Source organism: Ceratotherium simum, chromosome 24 (assembly GCF_057802395.1).
Source record: "Ceratotherium simum simum isolate JZ-2026a chromosome 24, ASM5780239v1, whole genome shotgun sequence".
Taxonomy (NCBI): Eukaryota; Metazoa; Chordata; class Mammalia; order Perissodactyla; family Rhinocerotidae; genus Ceratotherium; species Ceratotherium simum.
Window position 1 is genome coordinate 3,538,503 of NC_141923.1, and position 14,762 is coordinate 3,553,264.

Consider the following 14,762-nt stretch of genomic DNA (forward strand, 5'->3'; position numbering starts at 1 on the left):
TATTCTCCGTTTCTGTGGCGACTTCAGTTTGGTGACACAGTCCTTCTGTTTTAGTGTGTGTTTGCTGAGCTCCTCCAAACATCTACGTGGTGCTTTGATAGAGACGACTTTGGATTTGTAGCTTGCTTGGGAGATATTGTCATAATATTATCAAACCATCCAAGAGCAGGACAGTGCTCCCGTCACATGGTCACCTCAGTGGGGTGAGTCCCATGAGCAAAGTGAGTCCGTGTGGGGGTGGGGGGGGCGTCCTCTCTGGGTGAGGACGTGCATCTCCTGGCTGCTTTCGCTACAGCTCACTAACTCGGTGGTCCTGGGATTGGTTAATTCCAGGGACCAGGGGAGCCCAGGCTCCAGGTCTCCAATCCATGATTCTTGTGGCGTTGTACACACAGCGGAAAGATGCTGAACAACCCCTCCATTGTCCTGCACAGAGAAGCACCAGTCACTTCTGGGGACCCTTTCGAGTAGCCCCCAGACATCCGCACCCGCCCCTGTGACATCCTCATGTCTCTTTCTCTGGCCTGTGTCCCGTCACATCCTGGCTGCCCAGCAGGAGCTGGGAGAGGCTCCAAGGGGGGAAAGGGGAGGCTGCTCGGCCTGGCTTCCTGTCCTCCTGTCCTCCCTGCGAGCCTGGCACACTGTGAGGTGACAGTGTGGGCAGCCCCAGGCCACAGCCAGCTCCACATGATCTCCCTGGCTGGCAGGAGGGAGGGACCAGCAGGCTAGTTCCAGGACTGTGGACATCAGACTGCCCTCACTGGGACCCTGAGGGCCTGGGGTGGGGACGACAGGGCTTCGGCCTGACCAACCACTGCCAGGCAGGGAAACTCTGTCCCAGAGCTCGCCCAGATCCCTGCAGGGGCTCCCCCAGATGAAGGGTTCCAAGTGGACACACCCCAGAGCCTCTCCAGGACCTTGGAGAGTTTGCCAAATGTTTAGGACAGTGAAGGGGCCCCAGAGCCTCCTTGGTCACTGCGTTAGGGTCCCACATCCCCCCTCCTTTGCCTAATTCCAATTCACCCTGTTATCCTGGGCTGACAGGAGGCTCCAGAGCCCCCTGGGACCTGAGTTCTGAGTTCTGTGAAGCATGGACTGGGGCCAAGATTTGGGCACAGGTTCTGGGGTAAGGGGGCCGCCTCTGAGACTCTCAGTCCATGAGGGATGGGGCCGTCTCTGGGACTATGGTCCATGGGGGAGTGGGCTGCATCTCTCAATGTGGGCTTTGGCGCCCTCTGGTGGAGGCTGGGGCACTCTATGACCACTCTTCAGGCACAGGACAGAACTGAACACTCAGGAGACTGAGGGCGGGACAGTCATGGCTTTGTCCCCACACCAACGCTGAAAAGCAGGGTGACTCTGAAGAAGTCACTCTCCCCATGAGCCTCAGTCTCCTCATCTGTAAAAATGGAGGCAGTTAGATCCATTTCAAAAGGCTGTCAGGGAGGAGACAGAGCAGATGAGACTGTGCAAGTGACACAGCAACGACGATTCCCTCCTCTGTCTCCCAGATGGACAGACAGACAGAGGGCCTGAGTCCCACAAGCAGAAGGTCACACCGTCCTGTCAGTCCCCTCCATCCTCTGCCAGCAGCTGCCGGGGCAATGGTCCCAAAATGGGGTCACCCTGGACGGAAGCTCTTCAGTTCCTGCTGCCAAGGGCTCGTGAGGACCGCTTGACCCCCACCATTCCCCCGCCCTCTGCCCGGCCCCAGCTATGCCGCCCCACCTCTGGCTCCACCTCCCGGTCTTCACCCCAGCCCATCTCTCAGGTCTTTCCCTCCCCAGCCTCCCCTGTCCTCCGACAAATTCCTACCCTCCTTCTACCTGACGGGGGTGGGCGTCTGTCCCTCCTTTGAGAAGCCTTCCTGGACCCCACTCCTCCACCCCTTGACAGGAGCACCAAGACAATTCACTGGGGAAAGAAAAGCTGTTCAACAAACGGTGCTGGATAACTGGAGAGCCACGTGCCAAAGAACAAAGTCGGAGCCCTACACTCATCATATACAAAGTTAACTCTGACGGTATCAAGTATAACAGGGAAAACTATACAACTCTTAGAAGAAAACACAGGAGTACGTCGCCATAATCCTGGAGTTGGCGATCATTTCTTAGATATGACACCAGAATTACAAGCAACAAAAAATAAATCAACTTAAAACTTTTTTGCTTCAAAAGGACACTATCAAGAAAGTGAAAAGACAATCTGTCAAATGTGATAACATTTTTGCAAATCATGTATCTGCTAAGGGACTTGTATCTAGAATATATGAAGAACGCTTACAACTCAACAATAAAAAGACAAATAACCCAATTAAAAATGGGCAAAGGATCTGAGTAGATAATTCTCAGGGAAGATACACAAATGGCCCCTAAGCACAGGAAAAGATGCTCAACATCATTAGCCATCAGGGAAATGCAAATTAATTCAGAATGACACACCACTTCAGATAGCCACCCAGGAGGATGGCTGTCGTCCAGAAGTCAGATAATAAAAAGTGTTGATGAAGATGTGGAGAAATTGGAATCCTCATATATTGCTGGTGGGAATGTAAAATGGTGCAGCCCTTTTGGAAAAATAGTCTACAGTTTCTCAGAAAGTTAACCATGGAGTTACATTTGACCCAGCAATTCCATGCCTGAGTAGAATACAGGAGGACTGGAAACACAGGTCCACACACAAACTTGTACACGAATGCTCACAGCAGCATTATTCATAACAGCCCCAGAGTGGAAACAACTCAGATGTCCATCAACGGATGAATGGATAAAGAAAACGTGGACCATCCATATATGGAATATTATTCAGCTCTAAGAAGGAAGCAAGTACTGACACGTGTCACAATATCGATGAGCCTTGAAATATGAAGTTAAGTGAAAGAAGCTAACCACAGAAGACCTCATATTATAGGATTCGTTTTATGTAAAGTGTCCAGAACAGGCACATCTACTGAGACAGAAAGCAGAGGAGCGACTGCTTAGGGCTGGGGGAGGGCGGGGAAGAGGGATTGGGGGTGATAGCTGAAGGGTACAGGGTTTCTTTCTAGGGTAATGAAAACGTTCTAGAGCCGACTGTGGTGATGCTCGCACAACTCTGTGAATATACCCAAACCATTGAAGGGCACGTTAAACTTGAGTGAGTGAACTGCGTGGTGTGTGACCTGTGTCTCAATAAAGCTGTCACACGCACAAGAAAGGGGCAGGATGCAGCCACGACGGGGGAGCATCCTTGGACTCCAGCTTTCCTCTTGACCCCTCTCGTCCTCACTGTCCCTGCAGGGTGTCTTCCTTCCCACCACGTTCGCGCCAGGAGTGTCTGGATCTGTCCATCCCTGTCGCCCTCCCATTCTCTTGGGTGGACCACTGAGTGTGCCAGCCTTTCATCGCCCGGTGTCCGTGACAGCTGCAGCCAGAGTTCAGGGTTCTTTCTGATAGAAGATTCCAGACTTGAGGAGGATCGGCTTCCTTCTAGATATCAGGCTGCCGTTTGTGAAGTGGCACCCAGTGGCCAGGGGCACCCAGATCCTGTGCTTTACCTGGGTGCCGGGTCCACATGACTCTCACAGCCCCAAGAGCGAGCAGAATCCTGACACTAGCGCTCACCTCCAGCTCCGCAGGGCAGCGAGGGTGCCAACAGGCCCTGTGGAGACAAAGACAAACACGGCTGGTCCTCCACCACCGAGACACTCGCCAAGGAGTAGACAAGACAGCTCTTGGCTGAAGGAAGACTGTGCTGAGTGTCTCAGAAAAGGAAGTGGGCAATGCAGATGGGGGTCTAGGAGCCAGGCCTTGAAGGAGGAGAATTTCAACAGAGAAGGGCATTCCAGGTAGGTGGGACAGAACACGCAAAGACGTAAAGACAATATGTGTGAATCATATGAATTCATCATTTGTACGGGGAAAAAATGATCAAATATCCGCAATTTCGTATAAGTCGATATAAAGCAGGCACATGGGGAGAAGAGCCCAGTGCAGCTAGACCAGTGGTTCTCAAAGTGTGTTCCACGGAATCCTAGGGTCCTGAGATCTTTCAGGGGACCTGTGAGGTCAAAGCCATTTTCATAACACTGAAGCATTATTTGCCCTCTTCCCAGGGCTGCCACTGACACTGACATTACACTGGTGGAAAAGCCACGATGGAGAGAGCTGCTGGAACCTTGGCCCACATCAAGGCAGGGGCACCAAGCTCTACCCGTCGTCAGTGTCCCTTCACTACCACGCACACATGGAAAAACCCAGCGTACTGAGGAAGCAGTAAAAGTACTTAATTGTATTGAATCTCCACCCTTGCGTACACATCTCTTGAATATTCTGCGTGGTGAAATGCCAGGAGGGAAGGACAGCGGCTGCCATGAGGAAGAGCGCCCGAGCGGGCGGTGTCTGAGTCACGAGCTGAACCAGCCGCGTGTTGAGGGAACACCACTTGGACTTGAAAGAATGAGTGACAGACAGACTATGCCTGTTCAGGCTGGAGTTGTGGACGAGCATCTTCTCACAAATGAGTGATGGGAGCTGGCAGTTCAAGGGAAACAGCTGACGGCATCTGTTGCCAAGGTTAAAATCTGAGCTCTCAGGCGAAAACGAGGGTTTGGGAAAAAGTGAGTCTTCACAGGGAGCCCGAGAGTTCCGAGAACCGAGGACTCTCCTGACGAGCTCGACAGTGATGCTAACAAAGGTGCTTTTTGGATATGTGTCATCAAACGTGTCAACATCTAGAAGATCTGCATCGCCCCATGACCCGTGTTTGCCAGTGACAAACACCCGATATACAAAGTCACCCAGGGGTCAAAGAGCCATTGGAAGGGCAAGACCGACCAACGGGTGTCACTTGACAGAGGATGCACATTTCACAAAACTCACCAAGGTGGTTTCAGAATCCACATGGTGAGGAATCTTTAATAAACTCCCACCTGTCCTGTTTTGGGCTGGTATCAAAGCAGAAGACCCACAATTGCCTTAAAAAGGCATTAAAATACCTCTCCCTTGTCCAGCAGTATGTCTCTGAGAGGCTGGACATTCCTTACACACTTCAGCCAACACAGCACATGACAACAGACTGAATGCGGAGGCCGAGGTGAGAATCTCCCTGTGCACTGTCTCCTAGTGAGCCAGACAAAGAGACTGGCAAAAATGTAAAACCATGACACACATATCATTGATTCTGTTGTGGTTTCAGAATATTCTTATTTTTTCAGTTAAAAATAATTATTAATGTTAGCACGTGAATTTATCATTATTTTAAAATAAATTGATTTTTAAATGAATATTATTTTTATATAAATACTAATTTATTTTCAAATCTATTCATATACAAATAATATAAATTATCATTTACTTTATTTATAATGATTTAATGAACACCAATTTTCAATTTTTGTGAATTACTGTTATTTTTGATGAATAGATATTGTAAATGAATTAATAAATATTTCTTAGTTTTAATTTCTAGTATGGTAGCCACCAATAGATATAAGCACATGAGCTGTGGCTCTGTAACTGCTCAGCTTTGATTCTGTAATTGTTGAGAGTACAGGGGTCCTGAGACCACAACCTTTGAGAACCGTTGGCCAGGAGCACAGGTGCTGCCCCCAGGCTGGCGATGCAGTGTCCACTTAGAACAACCGACCCACGCTCCCCCTGAGCCCCTCGGCCTGGCTTCCTCTGCATCCCCCAGGCCCCTGACCTGGCCACCCCACAGAGCGCTGGACCCTGCCCTACCGCCTCACCTGGAGGAGCACCCTGGAGCCTCACACCTTTGGTCACCTTAACAAGTGCTGGAGAAATCTGTCGCAGCATGAGCAGCATCCCCTGACCTCAGTCTCCTCCTCCACGGCCACGGAACTGTCCTGCCAGCTAAAGAGGGAGGAGAGAGCTTCTGTGACCTGAGATCCCCAGGTCTGTGCACCTGTGAGCTCCAGGTCTGTGCACCTGTGAGTCCGGGTCTGTGCACCTGTGAGTCCGGGTCTGTGCACCCATGAGCATGCGTGAATGATGTCTAGAGCAGTGTCTTCCAGGGCAGCTGGGACACCAGGGGGTTCCCCAAGTCCCCACCCACCTTTCCCTCCCGGAAACCCCTAAACAGCCTACCAGGATGCCTGGCAACTGTGGGAAGGGGTCAGGACAGGAGCACTCTGAGGGTCCTGTTCAGTCAAGTCTCGCAGCAGGGGGCAGGGAGACCAGCCTCCCTTACGAACCCCAAGCAGGTGATGGTCCGGCACTGCCCACTGGCCTGCTGGGGACCCTGGGTGAGTCCTTGCCAGTCACTGGCCTCAGTTTCCCTATCTGGGAATGGAGGGCACGGGGCCACATGACTCCAGCTGAAGGTTCCCAGTCCTTGGCAGTGACTGACCCTCCATACTTGGGGACCCACGCCCTCTGTGCAGCCCTGCCCACACCCTGGCCCCTGGTGGCTCGCCACTCGCCCTCCCTACCCCTCGCCCCTCATTCTGCCTCGTACCTCAGATAACCGGGGAACCTGTCACTGAAGGAGGCCAGCTGCTGATCCACAGTCTCTCTGCCCTCACTCTTGCTGAGCTGGAGGATGGGCTGCTGTAGATCGTCCAAACCCGGGTCCTGCAGGGAGCAGCTGGTGGGTGAGCCCAGCCCTGGGCTCCCAATCTCCTCCAGGGAGGACCCGGTCTGCCCCCACCACCCAAGGCCCACGCCCGAGTCCAGCACACAGGCCCCTGGGCCGGCACTGCTGGGAAGATTGCGGTCCTACTGGTCAGCGCTGGTGTGCTCCCGTCGCTGTGATCTCCCGAGCTCCCCACAGCTGTCCTGTTCGGGCCCCTGCCTCCACCTCTCCCCTTTGGACATCCCAGCCCCCCAGCTCACAGCGTTGCCCTGAGAGCAGGGTCCCCGGCCTCGCGTGTTGGGTTCGAGGCCCCGCACCGGCAGAACTGTGTGTGGTTTGGGTGAGGGCGTCAGGCCCAGGCCAGGGGCGGAGAGAGAGAGAACTGGAAAGGGAGGATGGAGGCCCCCAGCCCCCACACCCACCCGAGGGGTCTGCGGCTCACCCTGTGCACCCTGAAGACGTCGTTCAGCATCCAGATGTCCATCTCCACCTGAGCACTGAGGTGCCCTGACGTCCCGGGCCCCAGCGTCCTGACATGGGCGGCCAGGGCCTGGACGTACTCCCCGAAGACCACCATATGCAGACTTCGCACAAGGCTCTGACTCCCAAAAAGACAAGAAGATGGACAGGCCCGAGTGAAGGCGGTCCCAGGACACGGCCCAGCTGGCCTTAGTGGCGCACCCTCGGGGACAGGCGGTGGCAGTGTGTTACACACCTCCCACTAGCACGGGTTTCTGGGGCCTGTCCCTCCACCCCAGTGATCAAACCCCTAACCACTGGGCTTCAGAGGTGGCCTGCCTCAGCTTCTAGGAGTGACCTTCTGCAGTCACTCCTAGAGGCATGTCACCTCCCCGAGTCTGCCTCCCCCTTGGGAGACTGAGGGCCGGCAAGGGTGACCATGAGGACCATCTAGCCCAGCCCATCTCTGGCCCTGGGCCTCCTTGTTGGCATAGGGTTCCCAGCCCCTTTGAGACCCAGCCTGCATTTGGGGAGGTCAGGATCCCTGTGGCCACACAGAGCTGACTCCCAGGGTGCCCACCCTCACCCCCCTCCTACCTCGTATGTGGGAGTAGAGTGCATGATGGTGCAGCGGCTCAGGCCCTGCCACAGGGACTGCAGAGCTTGGACCAGATCCTTGTCACTCTTCCCAAAGTGACCCCTTAGCAGACTCTGAGGACAGGAGGGTCGGACGTCACCACAGCCCAAGGCATCCAGGCTGGCTGTGCTCTCTCCAGCCCTCACTCTTTCTCCCCTCCAGCCCTTGGCCCCACCACTCCCCACCGGGCCCACAGTCCTGACCAGAATGGCCCACACAGAGGGAGCCAGAAGCTCACCCACTGTTGGCCCCAAAGCTCTGTCCACCCTCCTCCTGCCAACTCTCGGGTGCAGCCCAGGTTCAAACTGCAGCCGCTGACTGAGCCCCTCCCAGACCCTCCCCAGTCCTCCTGGAGTCCCTCCCCTCTCCCCTGGAGCACTGCAGCATGGCATGCCCCCCGATGATGCTTGCTCCCCCAGATCTGAGCTCCAGAGACATCAGGTGGGGAGACCACAGCTACCGCACCCCGCAAGCAGCCCCGGTCTGCTCAGTTCTCAGTGGATGCCAAAGCGGGGTGGGTGGGGGAGGCAACACCAGCCTGCTCAGTGTCTAGCCAGGGGACCTGACAAGTCCCATCCCCGCTATGACCCTTGGCGCTCCATGTGCATGATGCAGCCTCGTCAGCATCATCTAGAAAACGTGATGCCAAGTCCACGATTCACTGTGGCTGCCTGGAGCTCTGCGTGGAGAAGGACCCTGGGCCTCCATCTGGGCCCAGAGCAGAAGAATGCTGGGACTGAGGGGCAAGGTCTGCCACAGCGCAGGGTGAGGCAAGGGCAGTTCCTGCTGTGCCTGTGATCCTAGGAGGAGATGAGCTCTCTGGGGCTCTCCAGCTTGGGAGCTTCCCGTGCCACACTGAGCCAGGTGCTCAGATCTCTGTGGAAGATCCAGTGGCAGCTGCCTAGGGAGCCGGTCCCCACAATGGAAATGGATCCCTGCATTGAGAAGCAGGAATGCAGACCCGCCCTTACCAGCACCTCCCATCTTCCCGCCCAGGAGGCCCCCGTGAAGAGAGGCCAGTGTGGGCCTTGCCCTCCGCCCGCAGCTGAATGGATCCTGGGAGGCCCTGAACCCTGAATTAGATGGGAAACTCTCACCTGTGGTTTCCACATCCTGGGGGCCACCTTGCCCTCTCGGGGCTTCATCTCCAGGGTCAGGCCCTGGGCATCCACCGGGACCCCTGAACTCTGGGCAAGGCCCAGCCTTGAAGGCAGCCACAGCTCAGGGGGGAGGCAAAGATGATCAGGCATGGAGGCCCTTGCATCCCAGTGGAGGGGGGCTTCACCCACCTGGGGATGCACAGGGGTCAGAGATGGGATCAGGGGGAGGGGGAAGAGGGTCCTGCCTGGAGGAGCAAGTGTCAGGCCTCAGCTGGCCCGACAGGACAGGTGATTTCACGGGTAGAGAGAAGAAGGGGCAGGTCTGGCCAAGGTGACAGAGAGAAGCAAATGTGGACCCTGCCCAAGGAGGTGCCCTCAGTGAGGATGGAGCCAGGCCCCGTGAGGGGCTACAGGCCCAGCCCAGCCCAGCTCCGGACAGGGGCCCTCCCTCAGGCCAGACAGGAAGCTGAGCCTGTCCTTCTCCTGCTCCAGACAAAGGACTCAGGCTGGGAGGCAGGAGGCCTGACAGAGACGTCTCCAACCAGGTTCCATCACTGTCGCTTTGCCATGTCCCATCCCAGCAAAGGCTCTGTTGGGCTGGACAGAAGCCAGGGAGACAGGCCTCCTGCCCAGGTTCTCTGGGAGCAGAAAAGACCCCAAGCCAGGGCTGGGGGGTGGGCATCACCTGGCACAGGGCTCTGACTCGAGGCAGGAGGTGGTCCCGGCCACGGTCCTCAATAAATCTGATGTCACCTTGCACAGTTGGGTCCAAGTCGGACGGGGAAACGTGGGCCTGGGTCAGCGACTCCCATGTGTTCCTGTTGGGGGCAACCAAAGGGGCCCGTGGGGCTGTCCGGGGGCCATGTGGGCCCAGCATAGCCCCCGAGATGCATGGTGTCGGTCCATGCTCCCTCCGCCAGAACCGATGGGAAACAGATGCTCACTTCTGTTGCTGTTGTCTGTTTCATCCCCACTGTTTTTTCTAAACGCATTTATGGAATAAGTGTTACATCCATGTGGCTTAAAACACAAAAGGTACAGTGAAAACCTCCTCTCCCCAGAGGCAGCCAGTGTTATTGGCAGCTGGTGTTTCCCACACGAAATCCTGCAATTCCCTACACGCATGTGTGGTGGTGGGGGGAGGGGGGATGTCTTCACTCTTTTATCACAGATGGCAACAAATCTACGGTCCACATGGATTGGCCCAGAGGGTCCAAAGCCTGGCCACCTAGCTGCCAGCTCAGCTGGCCCCCTGCCCCCTACGGGGACACACCTGAGGATGCAGCAGTTTTCCAGCACGTGCAGCTCGGGGAAGGTCTGGTCACCGGCGTTCTGCTGGATGAAGCGTGCAGCCTCGTCCTTGTAGCTTCAGTGTGAAGGCGGAGATGCCAGCCCCTCAGACCAGGCACAGCCCCACAGCTCGGCACCACCCCGCTGGACCCTCCCAACTCTCCCTTCTCAGCTCAACTGCTGCTTCTCTCATAGAATCACAAATAAGGGTGATGATAACCATGATGGAGACAAGGCAGCGAGGTTGTACTTGGGCTGGCTCTGTGCCAGGAACGGACTAGATGCTTCCTAAGGATCTTCTCATCTAATGCTCTCCATGACCCTTTGGGGTCAATGCTTCCAGAACAGGATGGGAGTGGGGTTTTTCCTGTGGTCTGGAATCACAGCATATGCTGCATTCTAGAGGCCTGCCCTTCCCGGCTGGTGAAGGAGAAGGCCGGGGAGAATTCAGCACTCCTGGAGGCAGGCTGGCCTCCTGTGAGAGGCTGAGTAAGGTCTGGGAGTGTTCACAAGAGGAGGAGGCAGCGCCCCATGCCCGCCTGGGCCATCACAGCTGTCCCCCCACTGCCCTGAGCAGAGAGTGGGGAGAGGTTGGGGAGAGCTCATATCCTCCCTGCTCCCCAAAGGCAGGAAAGAATGGGCACTCTTGAGTGAGTCCCAAGAATGCGGATCAAGGTTTCAAACTGGGCACTTAGCTGGTTTTCTGTAACATTTAAACCTGGCTGATTTCACCTAAAATTCCACGTGTCCAGCCTCTCTTAAGTAACCCACCTGGTGCCAGCCCCTCTGGAGACCCTGTCCCAGGTGAACACGACCATCTGAAGACCCCAGAGAAAGGAGCCTCCTGATGCGGCCGCACACAGCGCTTCATCCAGAACTTGCTTCTTAATAACTCCCTGTGGGACCAAGGAGTCCACAGCACCTACCCTCGCCCAGGCCCCTAGGACAGAGGCAGAGGCAGAGGCCCCGCCCACACAGAGCTGGGTGAGGGGCCCAGAGGTTTGACTGCTGCTATGAAAACCAGAGCTGGGAAGTGGACACTGCCCCCGCTGCAGGTTTAAGGGAGCACCCAGAAGTTGAGTGACCAAGATAAACAGTAATTTACTGGGATACTTGTAAAACTCGAAACCACTGCAAAAGAATCCATGATGAGCAACATGTCAAATTTTAAATAAGGACAGGCTCAGACCCTGCACTTCCCCGACGCCCTCCCTGGCCCCCCAATCCCAGCCCTGCTGTCCAACACAGGAGCCCCGAGCCCCGTGTGCTGTTCAAACGTCAACTAATTAACATTAAATACAATCTAACCCTCAGTACCTCCAGGGAACTCGCTCAACAGCCCCCTGGGGCTGGTGCCTGGGACATTTCCGTGGTCACACTCGGCTGTCTCCAGAGCCAGGGTGGGAGGGGGAGCAAGGGGACTGGGGGACCTGAAGTCAACCCTGCCCCCTTCCCCTGCATCAGGGACTGGCTAAGGGCGTGGTAGCCAGCAGCTGGTGGGCTTGGTTAGTGCTCTGACTTGAGTTACGTGGACTCAGCCGCCCATGCCCCCTGGCTGGGCAGGGGCCACCTTTGCACTTACCTTTCCAGAAACTTTGAAAATGTTCCTAGAACCATGTCTTGAACCTGTCTGGTGATGGGCGGCCCATTGTGTCGGACTGCGTTTATGGTTTCTTCCAACAGCTGTCAGTCAAAGCAAGCAGGCTTTCAGGGGGACCCAGGGCTGATCACAGCCAGTGGACACTGGGAGGATGTGGCCCTCCCCAACTTCATGCCTGTCACAGCTGTCCCCATCCCTTGCCCCCCTGACTGCTGCAGATGTCACGCCTCGCACCAGGAGCATGACCCCCCCATCCTGGCAGGCCTCTCTCCCTCGCACCCCCCACTGTGTCCTGTAATCAACCAACCTGAACAACGTCCTCATCCACACTCTGGGCTTCTCCCGTTTGGACCGGAGGTGGCCCCCCGCCCCCGAGCTGCTAACTCCCCACCCGACACTCTGCACAGGGCATCTTGGCATAAAGGCATTGAGTACACCCAACGTCCCCAGCATCTCCTTTTCTCCCTCTGACCCTGAGTGGTCAAGGAAGCAACAGAAACCCCTGGCCCCAGATCCTCTAAAAAAAAACCCACCCCTCCAAGACACAAACACACACACACACACACACACACACACAGGCTGGTGGCCTGTCCTGCTCCTGGGCCAAACATACCTCACTCTCATGGGCCAAATGACCACATCCTCGAGGCTCAGCACCCTCCCTGCAGAAGTCCCGCCCGCCCCAGGCACCCATCTCTACGCAGGTCCTCACTGAGACCCGGGCAGTCAAGTTCATGAGCTGAGAGGCTCCAGGAAGAGGCCTCTCCCCAAAAGATACGCCCTGCACCCCAGCACCGGGACCCCACCATTCACGGGCCAGGCCTCCGGGTTGAGTGCTGTCTGTTCCCCGCTTGTCTCCGCCCGACGCCCTCAGACAGTGTGTATACCCCAACGCTGTCCTTGCTGAAATGCCCCTGAGCCCCAATCTCCACCCTGCCCTGTCCCCTCCTTGCTGCACCTCGCCCCTGACCACCGTCAGTCACATAGGCCTGCCCCCACCCGCCGGGCACTCAGGAAGGGCCAGGAAGCCTTGTGGTGGGCTTGAAAGGAGAGCTGGCATTTACCTGGCGGATGTTGTGGAACATTGGCTGGAGAGATTCGGCCCACTTTTTCTGATCAGAGAGCAGGAGTTTTCTTAGACGCTCTTTCAACTCCTCCTGCCCAGAACACAATGAAAACAGCTTTTATCCCAACATTCTTCTCCGAGGCGCAGCCAGGTCCAGCCCCTCTACAGCTGAGGCTGCCGCCCCCGCTGAGGACAGGAATGAGGGGTAAGAACGGAGTCAGCCTGGGGCCCCCGCCAACCAGCGGCCTGAACTCCCCCCCGGGAGGTGCCCAGTTTCCTGAGCAACCCCCTTCTTTCATGGCCTCCATCCCTCTGGCCGTCAGGGGTGGTCTGTGAAGCACCTTCTAGATACTCCCCCCTCTTCATTCCTGACAAGGCATCTGCTTCCCGTCGTCACCCACTCACTCGATTGGGGACAATGAACATCTACCTCTCCTTGGGAACCAGAGCCCCTGCGGCAGCTGTGAGCTGACAGGGGCGCCCGGAGACCCCAGTCTGGGGGACACACAGGCCGCGGACCGCTAGGACTGACAAGGCCTGGCCAAGCACCTGGAGGTTACTGAGGCCTGTGGGAACCAGGCTGTGCCAGGGAGGCCAGGGCGCTGGAGCCTGTCTCCTGGCCAAACCCCTAAGTGTGACCCCTCGGGCCCGCCCACAGGCAGTGACAAAGGCTTCCCAGGCAGGCTCACGGGGAAGCTGCTCTCCCCACCCCGGGCCTGGGGCGCGGCCAGTGCACTGCGGTCTCAGAGGGAGTTGCTGGCAAGGACCCTGGCCCGTGCTCCCTCCCATGTCTGCATTCTGGGCCCAGGGACCTCCACCTGGAGGACTGCTTATGGGGGCCCTGGCTGAGCACTCAGTACCCTTCCACTCCTAGCCCTTCCTCCCACTCCCCCCATACACCTGATCCTCACCCGGTCCCCAGGGAGATGGAACAGGGGAGCCGGCGCCTGCTGGTACCACCTCAGTAAGACTTGACAGGCTGCACTGTTACATTCATTCTGGCTGCTGGTCTGAACTGACCACTCGGACACCTGACAGCTCAGCCAGCTCCTGGCACCCAGAGTGAGGAAGAGCAGAGAGTGATGAGCCCTGTCTTCTTTAACCCAGCCCACACTACCACACTGCAGTTTCAGGGAGAGCCGTGAAAGAGCAGGAGGCCTCAGACCCAGGTGCTTCAAGGAGACACAGCCCTGAGTCTGGCCATCGCATCTTGTTAGCAGCTGAGGAAATGGCTGGGGGAGTTTATATACCAGTTACCGGAAAATTCCAGTTAAATCTACACCCATTCTTTGTCTCACTGTCACAAAGCTTAGTTTCCAAGCTAAGAAGGGCAGAGAGCCTCCCCAGACCCTGAAGTGTCTTCCACTAGTCCCCATGACCACTGACACGCCTGTGCCCTGAGACCAGAAACGCTGTGACAGGAAACCACATGGGTTGAAACTGATGGCAGTAGAAAATTGTGATGGGGCCAGCCCCGTGGCTTACTGGTTAAGTGCGCGCATTCCACTACTGGCGGCGCGGGTTCGGATCCCGGGCGCGCACTGACGCACCGCTTCTCTGGCCACGCCGAGGCCCCGTCCCACATACAGCAACTAGAAGGATGTGCAACTATGACATACAACTATCTACTCGGGCTTTGGGGAAAAAAAGGAGGAGGACTGGCAATAGATGTTAGCTCAGAGCCAGTCTTCCTCAGCAAAAAGAGGAGAACTAGCACGGATGTTAGCTCAGGGCTGATCTTCCTCACAAAAAAAAAAAAAAGAAAAGAAAAGAAAAGAAAATTGTGATGTCCCCTCAAGTCCTAACTGTATTTGCCATGGATTAAGTGTGTGCCCCCATCTTGGGACAACTGGCTCTCCATCCAAGGCTTACTGGGCTGCTCTGTCCCTCACCAGTGCTGAGGGAGCCAGACTGCATACTGGTCAAGGCAGCAGCGATTCCTGGTCTTGTGTTCCCCCTGCGGCCCACTCTGTGACAGCCTCGTGCCCCTGACCCACAGCACAATGTTACTCCCCACATGACAGTGGTCAAGGGCCA

General features: G+C 56.3%; 1 protein-coding gene across 4 annotated transcripts in view; it reads right to left on the reverse strand.

Moving 5' to 3' along the window:
• Nucleotides 1-2,281: 2,281 nt before the first annotated feature.
• Nucleotides 2,282-14,762, reverse strand: part of LOC106802455 (uncharacterized) — a 28,002-nt gene continuing 15,521 nt past the window's right edge. For 2 of the 4 annotated variants that reach the window (XM_087447891.1, XM_087447892.1), the window contains 5 exons: nt 12,724-12,816; nt 11,642-11,742; nt 10,043-10,135; nt 9,455-9,587; nt 7,653-8,958 (listed from right to left, as the gene is read on the reverse strand). In XM_087447891.1, coding sequence (XP_087304017.1) covers nt 8,470-8,958; nt 9,455-9,587; nt 10,043-10,135; nt 11,642-11,742; nt 12,724-12,816 — 909 coding nt within the window. In that variant the 3' untranslated portion in view covers nt 7,653-8,469. Of the gene's footprint in view, nt 3,640-5,725; nt 5,853-6,456; nt 6,573-7,015; nt 7,172-7,629; nt 8,959-9,454; nt 9,588-10,042; nt 10,136-11,641; nt 11,743-12,723; nt 12,817-14,762 lie in introns of those variants that run through there. The other 2 variants (XM_087447893.1, XM_087447895.1) reach the window with 2 other exon arrangements.